Source organism: Diadema antillarum, unplaced genomic scaffold, assembly GCF_040938485.1.
Source record: "Diadema antillarum isolate AM-2024a unplaced genomic scaffold, OU_Dant_1.0 scf00000172, whole genome shotgun sequence".
NCBI lineage: Eukaryota > Metazoa > Echinodermata > Echinoidea > Diadematoida > Diadematidae > Diadema > Diadema antillarum.
This window is the reverse complement of record NW_027271061.1, coordinates 68541-96177: the sequence shown is the minus strand read 5'-3', so window position 1 is coordinate 96177 and position 27637 is coordinate 68541. Positions and strand designations below refer to the sequence as shown.

General features: G+C 39.9%; 1 protein-coding gene across 1 annotated transcript in view; it reads right to left on the bottom strand.

Moving 5' to 3' along the window:
* The window catches only part of LOC139722814 (uncharacterized), a 56792-nt gene that overhangs the window by 3132 nt on the left and 26023 nt on the right, over positions 1 to 27637 (bottom strand). The window contains exons 5-8 of the mRNA XM_071634109.1: positions 13119 to 13347; positions 8912 to 9010; positions 4953 to 5182; positions 1523 to 1654 (exon numbers count right to left, since the gene is read on the bottom strand). Coding sequence (XP_071490210.1) covers positions 1523 to 1654; positions 4953 to 5182; positions 8912 to 9010; positions 13119 to 13347 — 690 coding nt within the window. The remainder of the gene's footprint in view (positions 1 to 1522; positions 1655 to 4952; positions 5183 to 8911; positions 9011 to 13118; positions 13348 to 27637) is intronic.

Sequence of the window (27637 nt, the reverse complement as noted above, 5' to 3'; positions counted from 1 at the left end):
GAATGCTGACATGCTACGTGATTAGGAGCGTGCATTCGCCTCTTCCCCAAGATGTCAGCTCGCGACTTTGGGGATGCGGTGTTGGGTTTCAGCGATTTCAGGGCCACGACAACGAGGAAATGAGCGAACATCAGAGTTCGTTTGTCACTTCTGCTGCCCCGATACGACATTTTCGTGGGCAGGTCCGCTGGGTTCAGCGCTGACGCCCAGCCAGAGTGACTCGGGTCTGAGCACCTCCGGGAATCGACGTGGGGCAATTGGACCCGACCACGAGAGGGTGTAGTTTCCTCCACTGTCACAGCCTGCTAGCGGACTAAGTGTTCATCGGTGCAGGGCTTAGCGATAATTGCCACTGGCATTCTTCTACCCCTTCTCTGCAGAAAAATATCCCAAATGATAGGCCAGGATTTACCGGCCGACAAGAAATCCCTCTCGGCCATTGACAAGAGAAATAAAAAAGTATTACCAGGCTGATTTTAATCACCAAAACTAAATTGAATAATTCCTTCCGCCACCTGAATATGAATTATCTATGTTTATATTTCGAAATGTTACAGGAAACAAATTATGGAAATTTGAGATTGAGCTTGATTTTTGCGATGTCTTTACTAAAATGTAAAGGCAATATGCAAACTCATATCAACATACGCTGGAATGACGTCCTCATAATCTGCCCACAAATCTCCCCAGGGAACATATGAAGTATGTTTGTCATAAGCAATTTGGGGATTCGTGCAAACACCCTGAAATACTTTGTAACACGAAGTAGCACGGCCATATCATGGGTGGGGCAACCTCACCATGGATAGGGACAACCACACACTGGGAAGACAACTGCCTCATTTGTAGGGACAACAACATCATGTGTAGGGACAACAATGTCATGTGTAGGGACAACAATATACTGCATAGGGACAACAATTAGGAACAATATCATGTGTATGGACAATAAACTCATGCGTAGGGACAAAATATCATGTGTAGGGATAATAATATCATGTTTAGGGACAACCTCAATAGATGTATGGGTAGGAACAACCATACAATGTACATTTGAGTAAGGCCACCATATCACAGCCTGTGGCAACTAGAACATTTAGGACAGCTAGGCGCACGATTGGAAGGGTATTAGACTACTAAAAGGCTGAACACTGCTCAAATAGAAAGAAGTTTTCCAATTAATTTTAATGGTGCAAATAAAGGCAGCACAGAAATGCATGTGTAATTTTCACCACGCACATTTTTGCAGGGAAAAAAAAAATTGGAAAATTAACTGTGAAATATGTAAAACCATTCTCACAAGAATTGCTCCATTACTGACACATCAATAATTTTTGAAATGCTTGAAATATCATCTTATAATGACAAAGACAGAATAAGAAGACATGGTAAAAAATAGAGAAGGGAGTGGGGGAGGTTCAGAAGACATCCCATTCTACTGGAAAAGATGTAACCAGGGGAAAAAAAGGGGGGGGAGGGTAAAGGAGGTGCAGCGGCGGGAGACAACGGGAGACTCACCTACCTGCTATTCCTGACTGTGATACCAGTGGATCGGAGGGACCCGGTCCGCCCAGGGCACCCCGGTTGGGCAGCTCTTCCACTTTCTCCTCCTCCCGCCGCTTAAGGCACGCTGCTTTGGGATTCAAGTTGCGCTCTGCAGTAGGGGGGATAAAAATATTGAGAGAAATGAGCGAATGTAAACATGTCTCTCGAGGTACTGATTCATCTGCCATAATACATTTTGCATAAAAACGTGAAGAAAAATAATAGCTAAATATGATCCAACAAAGTTTCTTTCCTTCATTCTTACGAAAATGGCATTCACAGGTATAACGTTAAACCCGTTGAGGACGAGTCCTGAGTATACTGGGCCAAGTGTCTACGGGAAATGCGTGTTATAGCAAAGTCAATCCGTCCTCAATGGGTTAAAGACAAACTCGACTCTCAGAACAAAGACAACTCAGCCCATTTGGGAAAGCCCCTGGGCTCTGAATGTGACTACCATGTTCACTTTCTTGAATGAATGAATGAATGAATGAATGAACAAACGAACGAATGAACGAATGAATGAACGAACGGACAGACAGACAGACAAGTGAATGAATGAATGAATGAATGAGTAAAATAAATAAATGAATAAGCAAGTATAAAACAAATGAACAAACAAACAAATAAACCAACCATCCAACCAACAGCAGTTGTCATGTTTCCTGTTACTTTCTTTTCCCTGTCACTTTGAGTTTGTGAGATGCCCCACAACAAAAATCTAGGATAAATCAGGGAAATCTATAAGTGCCTTCCATTTATATACAACCCTAAGTACATTTGATCAGTGGACTCAAACGACTGGCAGTACTATCAAGTACTGTAAAAGTGGATATTTTCGCGTGACTAATTTTTTGCGATCGGCCAGGTAAGAGAGTTTCGCATGTTTTTAATTCCGCGGAATCAAAACATCAACTACTGGAACATATTGCAAGCAAAAATATTTGCGTGCTTTTATTTTCGCGCAAGTTTCTAGTTGCACGAATGCGCAGAAAATTTAAACAATTTAAAAAATTTCCACTTTTACAGTAATGTTAATTTTAGATCTGTAACATCGCCTCCTCCCAAATAATGAAGACGGTGCAGAGTGAAGTAAAGCCCACTTGTTCTTAACAGTTTTTGAGTCATCTCCATTGTTGAGAACAAAGGATTAAGGATTGATATGAGGAAAACAGTGAAGAGAAAAAGAATGCAACCAAGTCTGGAATTCATCAGGTATACCACTGGACGGAGAGCAGAGAGAGGAGAGAGAGAAAGTTAGAAGAATATACGATAAGTAAGAGTGGATGCAAGCTTGAGGTTAAGCAATCACAGGTGTAAATGTAAAAGAACCAATGTCTGTCCTTTATGGCAAAAAGACACCAGTAAATGAGTGTGGCATCTGACTCAGACAAATACAGAGGATATCATCATCCAGAAAAGGGCAAAAGGGTGTTAAAACTTTATAAATTCCACGAAATCAATGGCCTTCTGCTTTTCTACTGGGGCTGCCAACACTGACACACCAAAGTCAGGCAGGTTCCATCAAGCAATCAGGAAGATACTGGAGCCTTACACCCATCAAATTAGGCAAAAGTAATTCTAAAATCAGGGAGGCTTCTAGATTCTTTTTGGCGGAGTCCAAAAACAGGCACGCATCTAGATTCTTTTTGGCGGACTCTTAACCCTAAAAAGACTGGGCTATTTTGGTAGCTCGAAAGACTGGGGGGGGGGGGGGGGGCCTAAAGGGCCCCCCCTTAAGATCTCGGCCGTGGATCGCGCGATCGCCACGGAAATTTGCACAATGGTAGTGTGCAATGTAATCTACAAGATCGTATATCTAAATTTTCCAAAAAAGTCTTCTTTTATTTTATTTTGATTAATTATGCTAATTCATGCGAGAAATCAGACTTTTTGATCTAAATCAGTAAACAAAGCTCCAAAAGTGCTCATTTTTGGTGGAGATATTCTTTGTGGCATTCTTAGCAAACGTCCTTGAAAAAAAATTTGGTATCAAAATCAATTTATTTATTTTATTGTTTTATGAATTTCTTATGTATTTCTTTGTTTTTTTTACCTTTCGTTTTTGTTGTTTTTTTCAGCAAAATTTTTGGCAGACCCTTTTTGAAGCATAATACTACTAAAACAAATTGATTTTAGCCATTGAGAGTAAAAATAAGCATATTTATATGAACCATGTGATAAAACTCAATTTGTATTGACTTTGCACACAAAATCACATTTTTGAGCCATTTTCGGTCTAACGTGCATGTACAAAAAGTTATGTAACTTCAGAACCGTACCCCCGGGCGTCACAAATTTGGTGTCAAAATGTGCGGGAAACTCGAAAGAAAAAAGTCATAGAGCATCGCGGCGAGAGCATTGCGTGTTGCTGAGTAATCGCGCGAAATGTTGAGGGGGGGGGGCCTTTTAGGCCCCCCCCCCCCCCCCCCCCCCCCCCCCCAGTCTTTTTAGGGTTAAGAGACCTGTAATTTTTCAGGGACCCTCCTGCAGAATCAGAAAGACTTGGCCACTTTGCTCTACCAACCAAATACAGTCCAACCTCCATTATCCAGTCATGTTGGGACCCGCATCAGTCCGGATTAGGGTTTTAGGATGATATGGTAGAAACAATGTCTATGTACCCTATGTGGCTGCTAACCTGGCGGTAGCTAGGTAGGCAGTGTACACCTCAACAGTAGTGTAATTTTTGCTGGCCTTGAAACTATAGTCATGAAATCGACATGTTCTATTGTAAAATTCATAACATATTTCTGTGGGAAAGATCATAGGTTCATTGCGTGAGTTTTGCAGGAGTTATGATTGTGATTGAAATCACTTTTTTTGTTTTGGTGTTTTCACTGCTTTGGAGGCGTCGGGAGCAGTTCGGATAACAGAGGGCCAGATAATCGAAGTTGGCCTGTATGCCTACTGTATGCCTATCCTCATGATATGAGAGAGTTGTGGGGATGTGGGGATTTAAAGGGATCGTATAGTTTTGGTTGAGACTTAACTTTTTATCATTTTTTGGTGAGATAGTGAGAAACCTCTTATGAAATATGAAAGAGCATGTAATTCCATGAGGATTTCAACGTTTATTGGATGAAAATTGATTTTGGAATGGCTGAGATATCCGAAACAGAGTGATCCTAATAAAGTGTGGGACCCACATTTTATTACGATCATTTTGTTTTACTTTGTTTTTGGATGTTTCAGCTATTCCAAACCCAATTTTCATCAAATAAACTTTGAATTCCTCTTAAAATGGTATGCTCTGTACTATTTCATAAGTGTTTTCTTTGTATCTCGCAAAAAAGTTAAAGCCCAATTTTCATCTCCACCAATACTGTACCATCATTTAAAAAAAAAAAAAAAAAAATGTGACGGGGGAAGATGGGGATGATGGGAAAAAACAATGTCCGGCCCACCTCTGACTTGGTGCTCTAACGTGGTGATGACTGAGACGGCGGAGTGGAGGATGGTAAGCTTGGTCTGTGCCTTGTCAGACTTCATGTGCAGCTGGCACATCCTCCCCAGCTCCTTGAACGCCTCGTTGATGTCCCGCACCCGGATGCGCTCCCGGGCGTTGTTGGCGTGGCGACGCTCCTTCTCTTTCACCTGCTTCTGCTCGGGCGAGAGGCCCTCGTCATCGCTGGTGCTGTGGGGAGAGACGAGATAGAGAGATGGAGAACAGTTAAACCATCTGAATGAGTAACATTTATAACATCAGCTTCTAACATTACTGTCAAAGTGGAAATTTTAGCGGTGTAGAAATTTTTGCGCATTTTGCATGACCAGAAACTAGCACAAAAATAAATGTATGAGCACTAACATTTTTGTTTATTTTAAGTAGCACTATGCAATGCTTTTATTCCACAGAATCAAAACATGCAAGATTCATCGTATCCTACCAAGTGCAAAAACACTCGCAAGAAAATGTCCACTTTCACAGTATTCTATATTACTCTAAAATAGAAATTACTACTTTCTGCAAGATATTCTATGAATAAAATTAACATGTCTTCTCTAAAATATGATATACAGATTCCATCCCTCAGAGGGAGAAATTGATTACCACAGAATGTGTGAAACATGTGCACTTGCATCAATTTCCCCAAGAAAAGTGTTAAAGAGAGATCAAAGGCAAGTGTTAAAGACAAGTCAAACAAAATTAATGTGACAAATCAAAGAAAATGAACATGTCTCAGTGATGAAGTGATGTTGCTGATGAAAGTCGTGTAGAAAATTAAGGTTAGCACAAGTATCGGGTTAAATATGAAGCCATTAAGACTTGACCTTAAAATACAAACACCAAATTGTTACACCTTACAAAATTTCTGTGTCATTAATGTGCAGATATTATTTCAGCACTGCCTTTCTAGATTGAGCCTTTAATGTTTTAGCTACTTAGCTGTCTGCCATGGATCAGACACACATATGATCACTCACTAATTGTTCATATGATCACTTACTAATTTGTTCACGACAAACTAAAAATTTCCTTTTCTTTTCCTCATCCCAATGGTAAATGTAAAAGCTAAAAGGCAGGTAAGAGCATTCATTCATTACAAGGCATGGTGGAGTCATGTGTCTCCTTGTGTTGCTGACGACAGCATCGGTAAAAACAATTTAGGTGGGATGCTTCGTGGGCCCTGGGAGTGCATACACCCCATTTTCCCTCATCCAGAGATGTAATTGGAACTCGAAAATGTTGCGAGCATCAAAAGAGCTCCTCCACCCAAGATATCTCACTACGGTCTACCCGTCTACCAGCGAAGAGAAGAAAGTGTGGAGTAGAAAACAAGAACATAAAGACTTCCTAGGAAACACTGACATAGGCATTGCAGGTTGATGTCACTGTACGACGGTGTTGATAGAAAATAATTGTGGCTATATGTGGAGGTGTGAAGAACAGCTTGCAGTGTTATAGGCCTTCTACTCTGGCTAGCCGAGTCTGCCTGTTTGGCTAGTTATCTCCCCCTCCCCCCCCCCCCCCCCCCCCCCCACCCATCCTCACTCCGTGCCCTCATACTCTTCATATCATCTCTGATTCGTTCTCCTCCCGAGTGGCCGGAGCCGAAGAGGAGCACATTAATGATTCAGGCTATGAGCTGCGACGGCAATCTACCGCCCAGCGAAACCAGGCTTCGAAAAGTGCAATGAACGAGATCTCTCCCACGCCGAGAAGTGCAACAAGAACGACAAAACAACAACAACAACAAAAACAACAAATAAGGATGACTGGGGAGAAAAAACAAACAAAACAAAAACAAGAGGGGAGAGAAGAGAAACAAAATGTTCTGGTATTCCTCTCCCTCCATTGCCATGGAAACATTAAGTGATGCTTTTCAGAGTCTTTAGAGAGTTTTAATATCCTGGGGAGATCAAGGCTTTCCCTACATGCTTTGTTAGGTTATCAGCAAAAATATCCACATCACATCGACATCAAAGATGTAACCAGTCCTACTATAAGTCACCCAACTGGGATATCAAACAGAGAAAAAGACAGAGCCTGTAACCAGAGCTTGATACATTTTTTTTTCCTCAGGTGGCCTGTTAGGGTCACCAAAAACATTTTAATTTGAAATTGTGGTCGTCTGAAAAAAGAAATGTAGTGGCCCAATATATAAGGAAACATAACAATCCATTTTGATTCCTGGTTGCCTGATCGGACCACCAAAAAAGATGGCCTGTTTGGAAGTTCGGCGGCCTGACATTAATGTTACGTGGCCCCGGGTCAATGCTTACACATGTGTATGTCATGCCCTGCTTCAACTTACGCCTACTCATTTTTCCATTTATTTCAAGGTGTGTTGTTGTTTTCTCCTTCGTCACCTCATCTGCCTCAGTACGTCCCCGCGTGAGCAATAAATTCAAGCACGGCATGATTGGAGCGTTCGTTATCTGATGAAAAGAGTGTACCTCGGTCTTCTAGGATGTGTAAATTGTAACATCCCTAATGCTGTCATTGGATCTTGCCTCACATCAAAGCCACAACCCCCTATCAGTGGATACGTCAACACGACTTGCCCGAATTTGCCGTAAGCGTGAATATCGTTTTTACATCGCTGTTTGCGGACAGGCTCCTCTGATCCGTTTTCAAGATACGACAAATATCCGACCTCGTGGATGTAATCATCATTACAAGCAACTCGGGGTGGGCAAAAATCTGACATGAAAAATCAATTTTCACATTATGTTCTTCTCATTGGGGGTTCCGTCACTGCTACAGTGATTTAGTCTTCTATTTTTTCATTAGGAAAGAGAGCAAGAGGGAGTCGGACAGAGAGGGTGAGAGAGAATTCAGGGAAGAATAATATCATTACATCACATGATAGTGTTAGTGGGATAAATTAAAATCTTATTTGCAGCCGCAGTGGCTCCTAACACACCATCGGCTCCAACAATCTCCAGGTACGGAAATGACATACACTATCCCCTCTGAAAACAAAACCAGGTCTGGCCTGGTACAGGACACCCTGCAAAAAGTCTCTTTCTTCCTTCTCTTCCTTCCTGTGGGTTCCTGATGGTTTATTTGTTGTTGTTGTTTTTTTCCCCTTCTTCTTCACCTCTGCCCATGTCTATGCGTAACACCCATTGAATTAGCTATTCGTCGCTGTTTCAAGGGCAAAAGGGTCTTTACTCTGACCATGCGTGGTCAAGGGCGTAAACCGCGATAACTCTGTCACCTTTGAACACGAGGAAGTGTGCGAGAGTTCACAAATCAACTATCAAATATCTTTCCTAGCTAGATAAGCTCTAACCCCCCCCCCCAAGAAAAGTATTTACAATATGAAAAAGAGATACACAAAAACTTTATAGAGTTTGACTTTGCTTGTGTAAGTCAGTTTGAAAGGGTTTCTCAATTTGTTCTTTCAAGAGAAATGCTATAAAGGCCAATCTATTCCCTCATCTCTTCATCTCCATCTTTGCTACATTGTGCCCTCATCTTTCAACTGTACAATTGGGCCAATTATCCTGCAAGAATCTCCTCCAATCGTAATGATAATGATCAAACTATTTTTTTGTGCAATCAAAGTCAACCAAAAGGTGTTCATGAAGTAATTGAGCTTGAGAGCTGAAGTGCAAAATGAAAAAACAAAAAACAAAAACAAAAACCCATACACTATAAGAGAATGGCATAAAATAAAAAAACAAAACAAAAAGTCAACAACCAAAACACACAATACACCGGCAGTCTGTTAGTCCCTGTTTAACAAATGGTTTGGGTGTTAAAATCGATGATCATGTTCATGCTTCAAACTTCCTACATGGGGGAAAAAACAAATAAAACAATGAAAAATAAGGAAACATGTTTTCAGCTTTGAAAAAAAGGTGGAGTAAGAGAAAAAAATGTGCTTTTTGGGCTCATTTTTTTTTTACTAACTTTGCTGATTCTAAGTCGCCGCCGGGAGGACCGATCATGAGATTTTTGCCACCACCCGAGTGCTGATCGCCTATCCCTAGACTTCCCCTCGAATCGTGTCTGGGTTGGATGAGACAAAGTGGGTTTAGTTGTACATCGTATATAGGTGAAGTCATTTTTGAATAGGTGGATAGACAAAATATCAAACATATTTTACTGCATAGAACGTTAACGAATCACTGCAAGAATATTATCTCAAGACTGGACAGGTCCTCTTGAAAGTATCTTGCAAGGGGCAAATGATAAAGTGAGAAAAAAGCAAAGATGAGCAGTGATACAATGACATCATGTCTATAGAAAGCGCAGAGGAAGAAATGTAGAGTGAATGGGAAATAGCAGAATATAACTGTATAATATATGAATACTGTGAATATGTAGCCACTGTAACTTGAACACAGGAGACCAGTAATATATGTCAGTATTTCATGAGAGATTGATGAATTCATGGTATTGTATGACAGATGTAGATATGAATGGATATATATATATCCAGGTCAGGAATATATGAAGGGAAATAGGAATAATGCCTCTTGCACCATTCTAGGGCAGAGGCAAAGGAAACGAATAAGAAAATAATGGACGGAATCAGAAATATAGATGTATGACAAACAGAAATACATGCAGATACAGGGATGGATATATACAGAGAGATAAATAAAACTTTTTAGAGAGATAGCTAGAAAGACAGATGCAATAGCCAGAGAGGAAGAGATAGTGTGTGTACAAAGTGAAAGTGTGTATATTATATAGCAGAGGAGGGGGTGGACAAGAGTATATAGTATGTAAGATAAACAATATTATTCATATCTGCATCATATTCCACGTATAGACCCTGTAAAACTGACATATTTATCTAGTCCAGGGTATGGTTGGCCACTCGCAAATGTGCCCACTACACAATTTTGACAACAGAATTCAAGTTAAAACATTGCTTGTTTACTTTTATCAAGCAGAATACAGTAAAAAATATATTAATCTACTTTGACAAAAAAAAAGGAGACCAAAGTTTATGCATCATCAGGAAAGAAGCTGCTACATTTTGATTGAATTCTGAAAGTTTTTGTATACTGCAGCAGTCTAAATCTGACAGTGAATCTATTTAAGCAAATAGCATATCTGAATAAAAACAGCTAGGCAAAGAATACTGTATCAAGAGGGTGGAGTCAATGCATTGCTGTAATGATGATTAAATCTATGTTTTCATCGACATAATAAACATATGGTAGTACTTTAATATGCATTACAAAAAGCTCATGCACGTGTCACTCACGGATAACAGTACATATATGAAGAGGGTAAAATGCAATTTCATTATCATTCAAGAATATTTGAACACCTCAATACCCTTTTAATATCAAGGCTACAGCGCTTGAGCCATGCACTCTAAACTGCTTCTGATTTTATACAATGAATCATCTGCCACTTTTTTAACTGACTTTGTAACAGGATTTTTTTTTTTTTTTTTTTAAATTCCAGTACATCGCGCACGGCTTATTGTATGGTGAGCCACGGTAGTGAAAATGATGAAGGACTCCTGATTTTCCTTTATTTGAGCAGAAAGGAGACTGTGGCTTATGTCGTTCACTCGGTTAAGTGCATAATTCAAATGCACTTTCAAGTAATTTGGGATGTTGTTTGGAATACTTGGGGGAAACAAAAAATTGCTTATTCCCCGCATGACCTCCTACTGAAAATCTAATATCTGTTGTGACACAACTTCTCCAGAGCATAGAGACAAGTTACCAAAGCACGTCTCCAAATTCACTGTCATAAAGAGTCCTTCGTGTATATCCTGCCATGGATTTGCCCGTCGCGCATTTACATGCCAATCTCCCTTTTTTTAAGCACGAAGAAAACTGAATCTCTCCGTGTCAACCCTAGAAGCTAGGCGCTAATGATTTAATGCGAGCGATGGCCCGCGCTTAATTGGCTAATTCACAAAATCATCTTCACCGTAACCCCAACCTTGAGCATACACCCTCTTTGTACGACAAGGGGGGATGGAGGGGGAGCGAATCGGAAGTTCAAATCCAAGCATGAGTTGTGCACAGACAAGGCCAAAAGTTCACCCCTCCACCGAGCACGTCTTCAACACTTGTCAGTCAGAAGACTTCCCCTATCCCCTGGTAACCCCCATCCCCGCCCCACCCCTAAAACGTCTGCGCGACTCCCCAATTATCTCGACTGAGGGTGCTTGGATTAGCTTGGAGGGGAAATACCCATAATCCCCGCCACTTCCTCTCATCTCCGTCTCGGTGGAGGAAACTCCGGGATTGAGCAGGGCCAATAGCTGGGTAATTAGACGGGATTACAGCAAGGGGGGTGCAGGGACAACATAGTGGAGTGCTACGTTCCCCCTCCCTTAAGCCCTCCACTCTGGGAATGCAGCCTTGTCAAACCCACGTGGGGCGGAATGTCATCCAGACCAAAACGCATGTTCAAACAAGTCTTCAGATGTAAGATTCTATCAAATCATGACGACAAAAAAATGACAGGATTTTGTCCCTTAGCAGCTGGGTCGAGTTTGTATATAAGGCGTCTGGTTTTTGTCTTCCAGCTTTGCAGTGGAAATTTGCAATACAGAGCGTGAGGTGACACAATAGTTTACCCTAAACCAGATGATTCCTAACCAACTTTGCACATGCCATGGTTTGGCTGTGACATCCAACGCACCAGAGGTCTGCTCATCCTGACTTCAACCCTACAGTACCCACTGTCAAGCCTCCTTTTCGAGTGTCTACTTCCTGCGAGGACGTTTGGAAATTTTGAGACGGCCTAAAATTCACTCTCCTCTGCCATCACCGCTCAAAAAAAAAAAAAGGTATAGTGAGTCAAATTCAACACTAGAGAAAATGAAATGAAAAAGGTGTGGTTTTTTGCTCTCTTTTACTTGGTACTGCTTATTATTATTTTCATTTCTACAAACAATATATCCCTCCCAAAAGGAAACGAACAAACGAATGAAGAGAATGGAACAAATAACCTCTCATTGCTAATCAGTAACTATTGGAGACGAAAAATATTTTCTTGCCAAACAGAGTTCTGGCAGTCTTTTCCCTTTGGTTTGGTTTCAGCTATAATATCGAGACTACCGGTGGAACAGAGCACCAACCGTTCAGCTCTTTGAAAAGGCAAACTGCCATCAACGAGGCAGCGTAAAGGTTAACATGAAACTCACTTCCGCCTCGGATCACGCTGGAAGACGTTAAATTGGCCGCGACACCCGATACAAAAGTTGTCAGAACTTTGAGCCTCTCCTGACAACTTGGTTAAGCCGACTCTCCTCCGGTGCTTCACTTCGTGGTGTTCCGTCGAGCACCTACATGAATGTTTTCTCAGCTAATTACATTTTGCGAGCCTTCTTTCTATTCTTTTGACAGTCACGCTTGCTCACGATTTAGCCATGTCATCTTTCCCTAACAACCACGTTCACATCGCTGAAAGGAAGACGACTGTCTCGTTATGAAAATGAAAACCGCTCGATGCTCTTACGGTGACGAAGCACAGGTCGAGCATTGTGCGGCTTTTCCGTCCCGCACTGCCACAAGCATCTTGGAATGTCTGCATCTCCTCAGACAAATTTCCCTCCACGGGTATCTTCGTAAATTAGACGTAAAATGGCAGAGATTGGGAAGTATACTGCCTCCCTGTATGAGCTGTAAGCTACACAACAGTGGACTTTGTCAAGCCGTTATGAGTAGACCTTACCTCTTCCCTCCTTTAGCGTGGGGGGAACATAACTTGCTTTGAGATGGAGGGGGAGGGGGCTTTTTTGGGGGTGGGGCAAATCTTTTTTTTTCTCGGTTGAATGAAGGGAGCTACCTTTAAATGTTTCCTGCAATTCTATGGTTATTTTTTTTTTTTAATCAGATTTCTGAAAATACACTATCCCAATCCCAATGTTATTCTTAAGTTGTTATATATTATATATAAAAAACAATATATATATTAAGGAACAATAATTTTGATACAGTTTTTTTCATTTTTGTTTTCATACAGTTACTTCACAAATTCTGATTTTACGCAAGTTAGCTGTATATGCTGCCATTTTATTTTTGTCCTCCATCTCTTTAAAGAGAAGATTTTGGAGGAAGACAAGAATCAAGAGTCTGAAAAGACCGCCAACTCTAAGAACTTCGCTACTTTTGCGCAAACAACATGGACATACTTAAACCTCTTTTTATTCTTTGAAGCTGCGTTGGCCCCGGCGGCGTCTCCCTTCTTGGACTGCGGTCCTCCGACCGGGGTGTCCCCCCTGTCGTCGTCCATCCCCACGGCAACCCCTCCGCCGGCACCACTGCTCCCTTTCGTCTTGCTCTCCTCCGATTTGGTCTTCTTGGTCTTAGCACTGCTCTTGAGGCCGTTGTCAATACTGTGGCCCATCATATCACCATGTACTGCGGAAAGGAGAAACGGAGAGGAATCATAGGTCATAAATCTCTGCGGATGTCAACAAGGCAATGGCCAAATTGTGTCTCGCCCATTCGCGTACAAGGAATTAATATATTTTATAACTCCCAGAAGTTAATTGACCTGCTTATGACCTTTGACCTTGTGGTGACCTTCAACACCCTAAGGGACATTTACCATCCAAGTTTGGTCACAAACGGACAAAGGGATCAAAAGTAATGAGCCATAATCGAAACGCGCCATAAAAACTTAACATTGGGCCCTAAAAATTTGTTGACCCCTTTCTGTGACCTTTGACCTTGTGATGACCTTTAACTCCCCAAGGGACATCTACCGTCCAAGTTTGGTCACAAACGGACATAGGGATCAAAAGTTATGAGCCATAAACGAAATGCGCCCTAAAAACTTAACATTGGGCCCTAAAAGTTCGTTGACCCCTGTCTGTAACCTTTGACCTTGTGGTTACCTTCAACTTCCCAAGAGACATCTACCATCACCCAAGTTTGATTGCCATTGTAGCAACATGTGCTGAGTTACGTGTGATAAGAGTCTTGCAAGCAAACTTTAACGTATGACCTCAAATGACCTTTGACCTTATCATGTGACCTCTTACGGCACCATAACATGAAGGTACCCCTAGTGCATCCATCACCCAAGTTTGATTGCCATTGTAGCAACATGTGTCGAGTTACATGTGATAAGAGAGTCTTGCAAGTAAACTTTAACGTATGACCTCAAATGACCTTTGACCTTATCCTGTGACCTCCAACGGCACCATAACATGAAGGTACCCCCAGTGCATCTATGACCCAAGTTAGGTTGTAATCCAAGCAACTTATGTGAAGTTATTTGTCAAAAGAGAGTCTTGCAGGTAAACTTTAATATAGAAAAGAGAGTCTTGCACATACTCTCTAATATATGACCTCAAATGACCTTTGACATCATCACATGACCTCTGACAACACCATAACATGAAGATACCCCTAGTGCTTCTATCACTCAAGTGTGGCTGCCATTGCTGTAACAGTTGCCAAGTTATGCATCATAAGAGAGTCTTGCAGGTAAACTTTAACATTTGTGACGGACGACGGACGGACGACGGACGGACGCCATTTGGATCCCTTAGTCTCGCCTTCACCTCCGGTGGGCGAGACAAAAATGAATCTAAACAAGACATGCATCTTTCTGAGATGCTAAGGGCATCACTTGACCATGGTCAAAGAAAAACATTTTGCATACTCAAATCTTGGGACTTATTAAGTGGTCCTACATCTATTTACCATTCCACTCAAAAGAGCAGTCTTCATGAGAATATAATGTTCCCTAACCAAACGACAAAGGATGGAATTATCGTTCTTTTCATACCTGTCAAAATCTAAAGAAATTATCGTAAGGTCACAAACCTCTCAATTTGAAAGGTCTCCAATGTCTACTAAGCTAAAGTCATTCGACTATTTGATTGGAGTGTGATAGTCTATTACCAAAACTGGTCTCCAGGAAATTTTGGTATACTTCTTCACATACTCCACAGAACATGTGAGCTTTGCCATTTCAAACAAGATCCCATGATTGCCCGTTGAGTAAAGGAAACATAGGAAATGCCTGGAGACAAACCGCCATCACCACACTGTTCTGCAGCCGAAGGATAGGCAGCTAGGAGACACAGTGTCCATGTGATCAGCGGCAGGTAATGGCAAAGACCAGGAAACTCAATAAGAGATAGATTATTCTCAGTCACCGCAGCAACAGATAAGAAGAGATTCGAGCAGTATACTTGGTACTTACAATTGTACACAAGTAAGAATTCCAAGTACAAAAAGTATGCATTTAAAAGAAAAATCACATATTTTGGTAAAATTCAAGGAGTTGTATACCAGTGATGGACTGTGGTAAAACAAACAAATCACAAGTGCTTGGTGAGGAAATTTGAGCTGATTAAAAAGTACTTGTCCATTTACACCACAGTGCAATACCAGCTGATGGAAATGTCTTTGAAGAACTTTACTACATATGCAGAATACATATCAAATGTATACATTTCTTAATAGCAGCCAAAGTTTTCATGGAAACATCCTTGTGGGAGGAATTAATCAATTTCACCTACACATTCATTTTTAAATGTAAAATATCATTTTACTTCAAGAAATAGAGAAAAATAATTCGTAACAGTGCAGAAGGATATATCAGTATGGAAAAATAATTTGTAACAGTATAGAAGGATACATCTGTCTTATATACAAATGTCTTATATATCGAGGATCTCAATCTTGATAATATGTAATGATCATAAGTGAAACCAAAATGAACCCAATGAGACACAAACTACAGAACTAGACATCTGTTAACAATTCAAACTAAGACTCTTCTCCTACTTGATACTAACATATATATGCAACATACAATTCCTTTGAAACAAAACAACATGAGTTGCACAAAAGGGGAGCCTTCCCGCCATAACATTCTACTGCAATTCCACTTCATTCAAGATACCAAATTTCATCAAGTGTTTGCTTTCCACACGCCATCAAGCTTGCCTATGAGAGCACAGACATGGATGCATGATTCTAACCAAACAGCACAATCCCATGTTCACCTTCCCATTTCAATTTTGAATAGAAGCTTAGGCTTTCCAGAAATCTGAAAAAGCTCTCCTTGATTCGTCATGCATATGTCGCCTTGGCGTCAATGAATAAAATGCAGCAATCACTGCCAACTTCATTTTGAGTCTGTTCCGCAGACGATACAAGCAAACGAGGTTACACGTCTGAAAAGCTGTGCTATCTCATTCATAATGATGTACCTAATTACAGAAGAACTATGAATCTATGTAATTCAGTTTACAACATCTGAGCTGCAGAGTAGCATTTATGGTATGCAACACAGGGATGGCTACTAGTATGGTGGTACTCAGTTTTTTTAAGAGTCTAAATAAAGTTTTAGAGGCAGCATAATTTAAATAAACATTTGCTTTAGTTTTATTTATCTATTCATTTATTCTTAAAACTGAGTTGAACATGTCATTAGCCATGGCTGCCAACATCCCATCGAAATCAGGGGATTTCACAGAGAAATCAGGCAGATGCTTACATGTTACATACACTGTACAATATAAATAGGCCAAAATAATACCTGAGTCAGGGAAATTCTTATATTTTCTTTTTCCAGTCATGACGAAATATTCAAAGTTCTCAGGGATCGCAGAATCAGGGTGACTTGGCAGCTATCCATTACATAGCTCACGTGAGAAAAGTTTGTAAATCATTATTTTTTGGTTTAAATTGAGCCACGGTTATATAAAACAGTGTTGTCGTTGTTGTTTTATGAAACCTTTGGTAGATTAGAAATTTTGCACTTCTACCAGAATCTGCACTACTGAAATAAAGGTCGTTTCAAATTCTATGAAGGTTAAGGTACAGCGTGTCATTGCTGTTTTCTGTAGCTGTTGGAGTGGTGTGTGTGTGTGGTAGAATGGAATAGGGGAAAAAAAAAAGAATACATGTATCCAGAAGTCAATGGGGTCAACCGCAGCCCAAGGTTTGATCTGAAGCATGTTTCCTTCACAAGGAAGCATCTATTTTACAGCTTGTTGCCACAGTAAACCTACACTGCTTCACGTTCCCCCCTCTTCCTCCATATTCGGGGAGGACGGGAAGTGAAGTGCCAAATCACTCTCGCTCACTCGAGTCTAGAGTGTCCACGCGACACACGCAAACCCACCAGACAAAGCAACAAATATACGGACACGCTCGTACATGTATGTCACACAAACGCACACATACAGATGAGAAGATGAATGCCATGAATGGCAACCAACCGGCCTTCCCCGGTAAAATTTTGCCGATTCTGAGTGAAGTTATTATAGCCAATTTTCAGCGTTAAAATCCTCGACGATCTCCTTAGTCCCCGACTGTATTAAGACTGTGGCTAAATCCTGTATCAAGCTTCGACGTCAACCCTCGGGTGAGGATCACAGATTATCGGGGCATTCAGCAACTCTCCCAGGAACTCGGTTTCAACATCCAGCCCGATTCGTTTCCCTTTCTTATCCACTTTACAAGACACTACTACAGTGAATCGGATCCCTCATCCATCATGAATAATTCATTTGATGACAACCCTAGCAGTTCATCATGCTACATGTCACCCTCTATATCACTCTTTAAGGAGAATTCAGACCGGCTAAAAGTTTGTCTCGAATGACAGAGTAAAATTTTATATGCACAACAGTGAAAATCTTATCAAATCGCATAAAGATTAAGGAACTTATGAAATTGTAAAGTTTCGCTAATTTCTTCACAAAACAGTTCTCAAACAGTCCATACCAATATGCAATGAGTGAAGTGACGATGTCATACCCTCACTACTTGCCATACAGTTTGTACACAAAATATTGAAATTCACAGTTTTTTGTGCACATGCATTTATGCCCTAGTCTCAAATCCTAATATATATCTGACTAATCTCATTACTTTGAAGTTATTCAGCAAAGGAATAACATTATGTTTATACTTTTACAGCAGAAAAATGATTCTTTTACATTTTTTTAACACAATCAATGAAAAATTGTGAGGGGATGACATCATAAGCTCACTCATTTGAATATTCATATCAACTGCTCCAGAACTGTTGGCAAAAATAAGCAAATGTCAAAATGTCATAATTTCCCTAATTTTTAACCAATTTTCATCAAATTTTTACTGTCGTGATAAAAAAAAAAAATTCACTCTTCCTTTTCAGATGAAATTTTTACTGATCCGGAATTCCCCTGTAAGTTCCACATCGATCACCCTTCACGACTATACAATTACAAAGACAGAAAGGTGAATTATCCCTATCTTTCAGGAGAATATTGCATACAAACATTATGCCAATCCAAAATTGTAATTCTCTCCATGAAAATGGAATCTGTTTGGCTGGAAAAAAAAAAAAAAAAGACGACGTGAGGTAAGAGCTCATTCCCAACCCCCGTCGTCGTGGGTTGGGACTGCCGCTAACTTCCTTGCCCACACTCCATTACATCTCAATTCGTCTTGTGGAAATGTCACGAGAGTTTACAGTCCAGACGGCTCAGAAAAGCTCGTAGTATATGTAACGTGCAAGAACACCCTGCCTACACCCTGCCCTCAATTTTTGTAATATCACTGTGGGGGGTCGCAAACAGAAGTCGGCTGTAAGCAGCTGAATTTCGTGCCTTCCATTAATCCAGAAAAACCGATCGCTTCTATCGTAATCCACTTTCTGTCACTACATCACTCTGGTGTAATAAAAATGAAATGTTTCAAGCTACTGATGCATGTACAACACCTACCTATGCCAAAGTGCAATTGAGGGGAACTCAGCATTAAAAAAAAAGATAAATGAATAAATGAATAAATAAGCAAACATATTACGCACTTGGTTTCTGTGATAACATCAAATCGAAATGCACTGAATTATGCTTTACGTGGCCTTTCAGGAAGTAGTAGATTTTTGTAATCAAGCCGCTGTTGGCTGAAAGTCCCCTCCAAAAACAGACATTGAAGGTTAAGTGCTTTGCCTTGAAAAGGACACACCCGCTGCTACTCAGGGACTTGAACCACGGACCTCAGAGTGGATAATCCATGGTCCCTACCACAGGGCCACAACAGCTCCACAATATGTGCAACATGGTATGATAGATCCCTCTTCTACGATTTGTAATGCCGTAGACTGCCGCCCCCCTCACAAAAAAGCTTGAAAATCCCTTCTCGTACAGTGCAAAAGGAAAAAGAGAAATAGTCAATATTAAAGGTCCAGTTTACCCTTGGGAGCAGTGATTTCAAAAATGTGTAAGATATCACATTTGATGCATATGTGTAGGTCTGTTGTATCACAAAACATCCTATCATTTAAAATGTTCGCAATAAAGCCTAAAATATAAGGAGATATATCAGTATTTTTCTCAATAAACCGTAACTGTAGACGGTTTAATCTGGAAGCATTCCTATTATAACTATTGTTCACATTTTGTGTATTTCATTGTAATAATACTTAACATTGATTATACGGATTCGAATTTTTACAGTGGTTGTTTCTATCCAAAACTCGCATTTTGGAACTATTTTAAAGCACTAATGCTGGGTTTTTGTTTCATCTGCAAATGGTAAATTATGCCTTTAATGCTCACCTTATGATCACAACAAACACCCATGCCTTCTGTGCGTCAGCCACGAGAGAAAAATCTTACCGTTCAGTGGCACTAAATATATGAATTCTGGCCTTTTGATAAAAGGGCTCCCCTTTATAATTCAGGTGAGAGTGAGGTATTTACTTTGTGCAAAAAAGGAAAAAAAAACATTTACAATGAGATACCATGCATGTCAAGTCTTTCTGAACAAATACTGTTACATTCATCTGCATTGCATTCTCTCTTCGCTAGAAAAGAAAAGCCCCTGAAAATGATCAAATCTTTCGCATCAATACATGTCACCTCAGTGATAACCTCCTCCCCCCCCCCCCCCCCCACATCGTTCTTTGGAGGCCATTCATTTTCCAACATCCTGTTTGTGGTTTACTGCTCAGTTATCCTCATTACATTATTACACAACTTGTTAATCCTTGTCCCAGGTAAAACTTTTGCCCTGATTTATTCCAAGTCATACATCTCTTTCTCTTTTGTTTTCTTTCTATACATTCCTTTTTTTTCTGGAATGGTCAGTCACGCGAAGGATGTAGGCATAGTGGTCAGCTGTTGACCAACCCAGACAGGTAACCTTTTTGTCCAAGATATGAATTCGGCCCCCAGTGTGACAGCTTTTACATCATATTATCTGAAGCGGAAGTTATCCACTAAGTATGCCAACTATAGGAGACAACTTACTTTTGATTTTTTTTTTTTTTTTTTTTTGTTTTTGTTTCTTCTTTCTTCTTTGCCTGGTAGCCCATAATGTAAAACATGACATATTCGCAGCATGAAATTTTTTTGCGAATTGGAGCCAACATCCTTTTTCGCGGCATGAAATTTTTGCGAATCACCGCTTGCATTAAGTGCATAGTGTAGACAAGAACTTTCACAGCATTTTGATTTCATGAATCCTGGCCCTTGCGAAATTCGCGAAATTAAAATGCACGCGAACATTCTTCGTTCTACAGCATGAGACATCTTGATTTTGATTGTTTTTGTTTTGTTTTGTTTTGTTTTTTTATTTGAGCAGGGTTTCTTCTTTGCCCAGTAACCCATAATGTAAAACATGATATATTTGCGACATGAAATTTTCGTGAATTGGAGCCAAAATTCTTTTTCGCGGCATGAAATGTTTTGTGAATCACCACTGGCATATAATAAGTGCACATAATATAGACAACTTTTGCGTTCATTCCAATTTCGTGAATCCTGGCCCTCGCCAAATTTGCGAAGTTTAAATTGCATACGAACATTCCTCGTTTTTCAGTATTTGGTACTAAAGTTACTTTGATGAGAAGTACTGTATAGCCTAAGTATCTGAAGACAGAGACAGGTATTACTAGCTTTCTTTCGTGAAAAGCAATGGATTTGAAAAACTATTATCATTTCTTTGATAAGTGACTTTAAACGGATAGTACAGTATTGGTGGAGACGAGAACTGGGCTTCTAAGTTTTTGCAAGATACCAAGAAAACACTTATGAAATAGTACAGAGCATACCATTTTAAGAGGAATTCAAAGTTTATTTGATGAAAATCGGGTTTGTCATGACTGAAACATCCAAAAACAAAGGAAAACAAAGCAATGGTACTAAAGTGTGGGTCCCACACTTTATTAGAATCGCTCTGTTTTGGATATCTCAGCCATTCTAAAAACAATTTTCATCAAATAAATGTTGAATTCCTCATGGAATCACGTGCTCTTTCATATTTCATAAGAGGTTTCTCATTATTTCACCAGATAATGTCAGAAACCTGAAATTAGGTCTCAACCAAAACTATACGATCCCTTTAAACCGAATATCAATTTCATACAACTTGGAGAACACGACCACAGCATCCATACCGTTCTATATTTGTACGGCGAGGCACAGGAAAAGTAAGCCACGGAGGGCCACAATGCAAGGATAGGGAGAGGGAAGATTTTGATTCTTCTGGAACTCGTCACAAATGAGCTCATGTCAAGCCAGCTAGAACACCTCGCCCAGGCCAAAACCTGCTATGAAAATTCACCCCCTGGTGGTTGCTAAAATTACCAACAGTTTATGCCTGCCACCGACTGCTGAATTTTTTTTTTGAGAACTTTAAAAACCTGCGAAGAAGGGTTTCAAACTGACTTCTGGTAAGGTGAGAGAACATGATAAAGAGAGAAGATGAAAGGAGGCGAAGGAACACCGCATTTTCCCCCAAACAAATTCATGACAGACTAAACATCACAAATCAGATCCAAAGAGACAAAAATATACACATACAGACAAACAGAAGGACAGACAGACACACAGAAATGTGTTGTTCTGTCAAGTTTTACTGGATTTAAAAGGTTTAAAGAACCTCTTGAAAGAATGCGTGTGTCAAGTTTGGATTAAGTCTAGAAGAAATCCTGCATAAAATAACTTTTACCTCATAAACAAAGAGTTGGATTATTATACAAATGATGCACAGGATAGAGTGCGTTAGTGTAGGTGTATAGTGCACTCGAGGGTATTTACAATTGTGAAACATGCACGAGGCGAAGCCGAGTGCATGTTGCACTACATTGTAAATACCCGAGAGTGAGCTACGCCTCCACTAACGCCACGAAATAATCCTGTGCATCATTTGTTTTATAAAATGGGTCGAAAATTCGAAAACTAACAGCATTTTTCAGCGTTTTTCACGTACCTTCGTGGGTCAAGACGTCCGAAGATGTTCGTCCCAAACATTTACGCACGTCGCACTCGGAAATCCCGCACATACAGTATAAGTATGATTGGGGGTTGGGTTTCCGGACACATAAGTTCCCGCATGAAAACTTACTTATTTTACATAGAATATGCACCCTTTACCTTAAAGACTTGATATAGACTCCTCATATAGGCCTACTAGACAACATACTCTGAAAACGGCGTGAGAATTAACCTGCTAAATCGTTGGATTTGCCCTTCAGAGTGACTCCATGTACGCGTCCGGTCCCACAACGCTTGGTCTACTGTACACTGTGTACGTATGATACGTACGCCACACACCGTTTTATGCACAAGGGAAGGCCGGCCGGCAGTTCGAACTAGAAGTTGTTTACAGGATTGACAGCACGTATGCATGCAATTCAAAGGAGCCGCCGAGCGCACAGATGATCGGCAATAGGATTTAACACGCAGTGCAATGGGACTGAGTAACCAAAGCACACGTCACTCATTTCAGCGCTTCCTATTGGCTACATTCTTAAACCCATTTTATAAAATGATATAAAGTTTTGATGAGGAATACTGCATGAAGAACAAAAACAATTAGGCCTATATAACAACTCCCCCACTAAAATAATATACATGGGCTAAAAGATTCATTTTTGGAAGGAAATGAAAGAAAGCTGTGGCAATTGTTGGTCCTTTTATTTTCTTGATGATCAAACACCATTCTGAATGTACAGGAGATAGGCACCATACAATAGAGAGGACTGATTTCACAATTTCTACAGATATACACTTTTCTGTTTTTTTTTTTCTTTTTGTTTTAGTTTTTTGCTGGTAAAACAAAATATTTCATTAGAACTGGACTGCATGTAATAAAACAAAACAACAAAGGAAGGTAATGGGGGCATTTCAAGTGCTTTTCAATTGTTATGTGTTGATTTTGACAAACCTATTTACTTCCAAAATATTGGACCTATTCATCTTTTCTTTCCACAGTTCATGTGCTTCAGCTTTCCTTTGATGCAATGACTAGCCTTCTTCTTTTGGTCGGGGTCAATGGTATTTCTTTCTGACATGGGATACCAAACTGCCCCTCCCCCCTTTTATTATTTTTGGTTTTTGGTTTTTGGGGGGGGGGGGGGATAGAGGATATTAATTAATACTGATACAAAATGTAAGACCATATACTGTGAAGTAAATCACAATTCATCTCTGAGTTATAATATATTTATACCTTGCACCACTGACACGGATAAAGACAGACAGAGAGACTGACAAACAAACAAAGACAGACAGAGAAGAAACTGGGAGGGGGTTGCTGGGGGATATCTCCGTATATTTTGACTTCAATGAATAACATGTTGTTTGAGGGTATCTCTTTCTCTTTCTCTCCCTATTTCTCTTTATCCTGGAGAGCCGCTAGAGAGGGGTGGGGGAAAAGGGGGGGGGGGCAGCATCAGTGGGACGAGGTGACAGGATATAACTCCATTTCGGCATATTGCATAAATTCAAAAACATATCCTGTGTTCCGGAGAGCGCGGGACGGGAGGAAAATGTTTCTACAAATGCCAGTGAGATCTGACTGAGATCTAGCACCTGGGAGTCATCTGGTTGACCGCGATGGAGGCTCTCCTTAAAGGTAAAATCCCCCCTTTTTCAGGCTCTCTCAAATACTCACTTAAGTGTTATCTTTCAAATTAAACTAGTGGGACAGCATACCCCCATAGAGCTGGCTATAAACTTTTTCTTTTTTTTTTTTACTTGTTATTCTGTTCCATTATGACATTTTGAATTTTTCAACCTTCTGCTGAATTAGGATTTATATACATATCTTGTTTTCAATGGTGCATACTTTGATGTAAATACTAGTTTAAGGTATCGTATAGTTTTGGTTGAGACCTAACTTCAGGTTTCTAACATTTTTAGGTGAGATAATGAGAAACCTCTAATGAAATATGAAAGGGCATGTAATTCCAAGAGGAATTCAACATTTATTTGATGAAAATTGGTTTTGAAATGGCCAAGATATGCAAAATAGAGCAATCCTAATAAAAGGTGGGACCCATCTCTTATTATGATCGCTTTTTTTTTACTCTGTTTTTGGATGTCTCAGCCATTCCAAAACCGATTTTCATCAAATAAACTTTGAATTCGTCTTAGAATGGTATGCTCTGTACTATTTCAAAGGTGGTTTCTTGCTTTCTAACAAAAAGTTAAAAGCCTAATCCTTGCCTCCACCGATACTGGTCACCATCCCTTTAACATGCACTCTTACACTGCAATGGGTTTTTACCAACTGCATAGCATCCAGCAAACCTTTTGATTTGTTTATCACCATCCCCATCGGAATATGAAATGGAAACTTACATTAACATTTCTTTTATTGTTTAGGTGAAAATTACGCTACTCAGATAATGTCACATGAACAACAACAACAACAAATGCTCACAGATAATTTCAGAATATCAATAAATACATAATAAGAAATCCAACAAGACAACTATTCTCATTCCATAGGAGATTCTCAATTTCAGTAGTAATCCAAATGACAATATAAAGATACGATACTGTGATGTATTGTTCCTTCTTTTCATTGGAAAACTATTCAAATGAGGCATTCCTTTGTTGCAACATTCAAATCTATGATGTCACATAGAAAAAAATGCAGGCAGATACACTGGTATTTTCAAAAAATAATCTGTGAAAAAGCAAAAAAAAAAAAAAAAATTCAACACAACTTGAGCATTACAAAAAGTCCTCTCCATGACATCACATGGCAGGTTTTTTTGTTTTGTTTTGATTTGGTTTGTTTTGTTTTGTTTTGTTTTGCTTTGTTTTTTGTCTTAGGGGCTCTGGGTTTTGGTTTGGTATATTTCTACATTCAATCAAATACAAATTCGGTGTAAAATTTCAAGGATATAAAGAATAGCAAATGCAGTAATTAAAATGATAACAAATCATCACACAAATACACAAGCATAAGCAATAATATTGTGCAATAAACATACACAAAACATGTAAATAGGATCAATATATAGTAGGTATTTTTCTGGTAAACAGATAAAGATAAATGAATCCAGGGGACTGCCACCGTGAGCAGCTGAGCTGGAAATAATTGGAGCCTCATAGCGCAAATTGAGGGAGTGCAGCTTTAAGTCTTGTTTTGTCTTCTTTCTTCATCCCACCCACACAGAAGAATACCGGTCCTGTGATCACCTCTTCCCCCATCACTGCCCTCTTTCCCATTCCTAGCAGAGCGTGCAGCTCAGCGCAAATCTCGGAAACTGGGCTAAATTTATTGATAATGAAATCCACATACATAGCAAGTATCTTCCAGATGGCACAGACAGCCCCGGGGACTGGTGGGGAGGGGTGGAATTTATTAATTTGAAACTTTATTCATATATACACTCTATGAATGACCCAATGGTACAGAGAGTCAAACCCTCAAACCCTCCCCTCAACTCTTCTTCAAAACCCTAATTTCAAATCTGTGACTTAATTCATCGCTTCCTAAATCTTTCCGACAAATGTACGCTTACCAAGAAAATAAATCTGGCTATAGTATAAACAGCTCTTAAAGGCCTGGGGAAATATGCCACATGTGACTAAATGAGAACTCAAAGACAAAGAAAAGATTCCCTGCTGCAATTTTGTCCGAGAGAACCCTCCCCCCAAAAAAGTCTGCAAACAGACAAATTAAAACAACCACAATTACAATGTTGACATCCCCGCAAGTGATACCCCTGGTGCTAGTCAGCTCTACTATACGGAAATACAGGACAGAGAAGAGTAGGAAATATGCTAGGATGTGATATGGCCAATTTTTATTTCTACCGTATCTTGTGTGTAGGAAAGGCACGGACAGACATTATGATGTGTAATGCTCATCCGGATTTAGTTGTTTAGATTTGAACGTCTAGATGAAATCTGGACTCCTGACAATAAATGGTTTGTTTTTCTGTTATTCAGTATGTTCAAATTGTATATTTTTCTCTGGTAACTGGGGTCACAGTGCTGTAAGGTATGGTCAAACTACAGATGATCCTACAGTTTATTACTAGTAGTAAATAGCACAGTCGTGCAGAGAACGAAGGGCAGACTTGGGCAATCACTACATTTCTTGTACTCTGCAACAATCTCATATCATTCTTGCTTGTTTGTTTGTTTGTTTGTTTGTTTGTTTGTTTGCTTGTTTGTTTGTTTTAATACAAGGATAAATTTTTTACATTTTCAACTTTGGCAGAAACTGAGAAAATTGTGAACCTTCAAATGTTTCTGCTTCATTTGCAATATTGTACACAAACTTGATTATACAAATAAAACTGATTTCAGTGAAAAATGGAACAGAAATGGTGTAGGTTTACCTAGCATGGGATGAATGTTAACCACTACAATTTTGAGCATCTGAAATATTGTATTTTTCAGCAAATCCAGCAATCACTAAAGTACAAATAAAGGGATGAAAACATCTTTCTATCTTACTGATCAACAGGTGACTCTCCCAATACATAGACATTAATACATCTTGAATGAAGCTGGAAGACTATGTAATGGAAGGCCTCCTTGTAATGCTATTTGGCAAGTAATATGATAACATTTTCGCCTGCTTGCCCAATAGGACCACGAGAAGAAAATATCTGTTGGAATATTATGAGGGTCAAAGGCTTTTATCTCATCAGAAGATATCTTAGGCAATTCTAGCTCAAGAGCAAGCTGAAATATTCCTTGTTCATGGTGGGTGTGTGCATCACAAAAAGGATGCGAGATGTCTGGCTCCTGTTGCCGTAGCAACACTGGTGGGAAGAGGAGGAGGACAACGGCGCTTCACTGAGGAGCGCACGCCACGAGAAATCCTCGCTCCCGTTTCGGCAGGACTCGGCGTGCTGTGCCGCCGTCTTGCAGGGAGGGAGAAATTAGCTCAAATTAGCCCAGCTTGCACGGCGGGATCCTAATTTTTGCTCCCTCTTGTTCTTACTCCAGAAGCAAGGAATCTCTCTGTTGCACATTTTCACAGTCACAGGAGAAGAAGGGAGGTATGGAGTAAAGTAAGAAAACAAAATAAAAGAAGACAGGGAAGAAGAGAGGGGAGAAAAAGAAGGGATCTGGGAAAACGGCAGGAAGATGGTTGACTGACCTGAATCATGACCTGAAGTTATTTTGATTGTCCAGCTCAATACCAAGGGAAATTCACTTCTTAGTTTTATACATATCATAAAACAAAACTACACTACAAAACAACAATTAACGAACTGCTACAAATTTCCTACCTCAAAAGTCCACAAAACTGCTTCTTACATTGTGAGAATATGTTAAACTGAGCATGAAAGTTAATATCTTTGTCTCCAAGGAAAGTCGAAGGGGAAGGGGGAATGTAATAGCAGTTCCCTTATCCCTCCCTCTTCATCACTGAAAGAATGAAATAGTGTATTCCCGAGACATATTTTTACCATGACTTGCAGAATTAC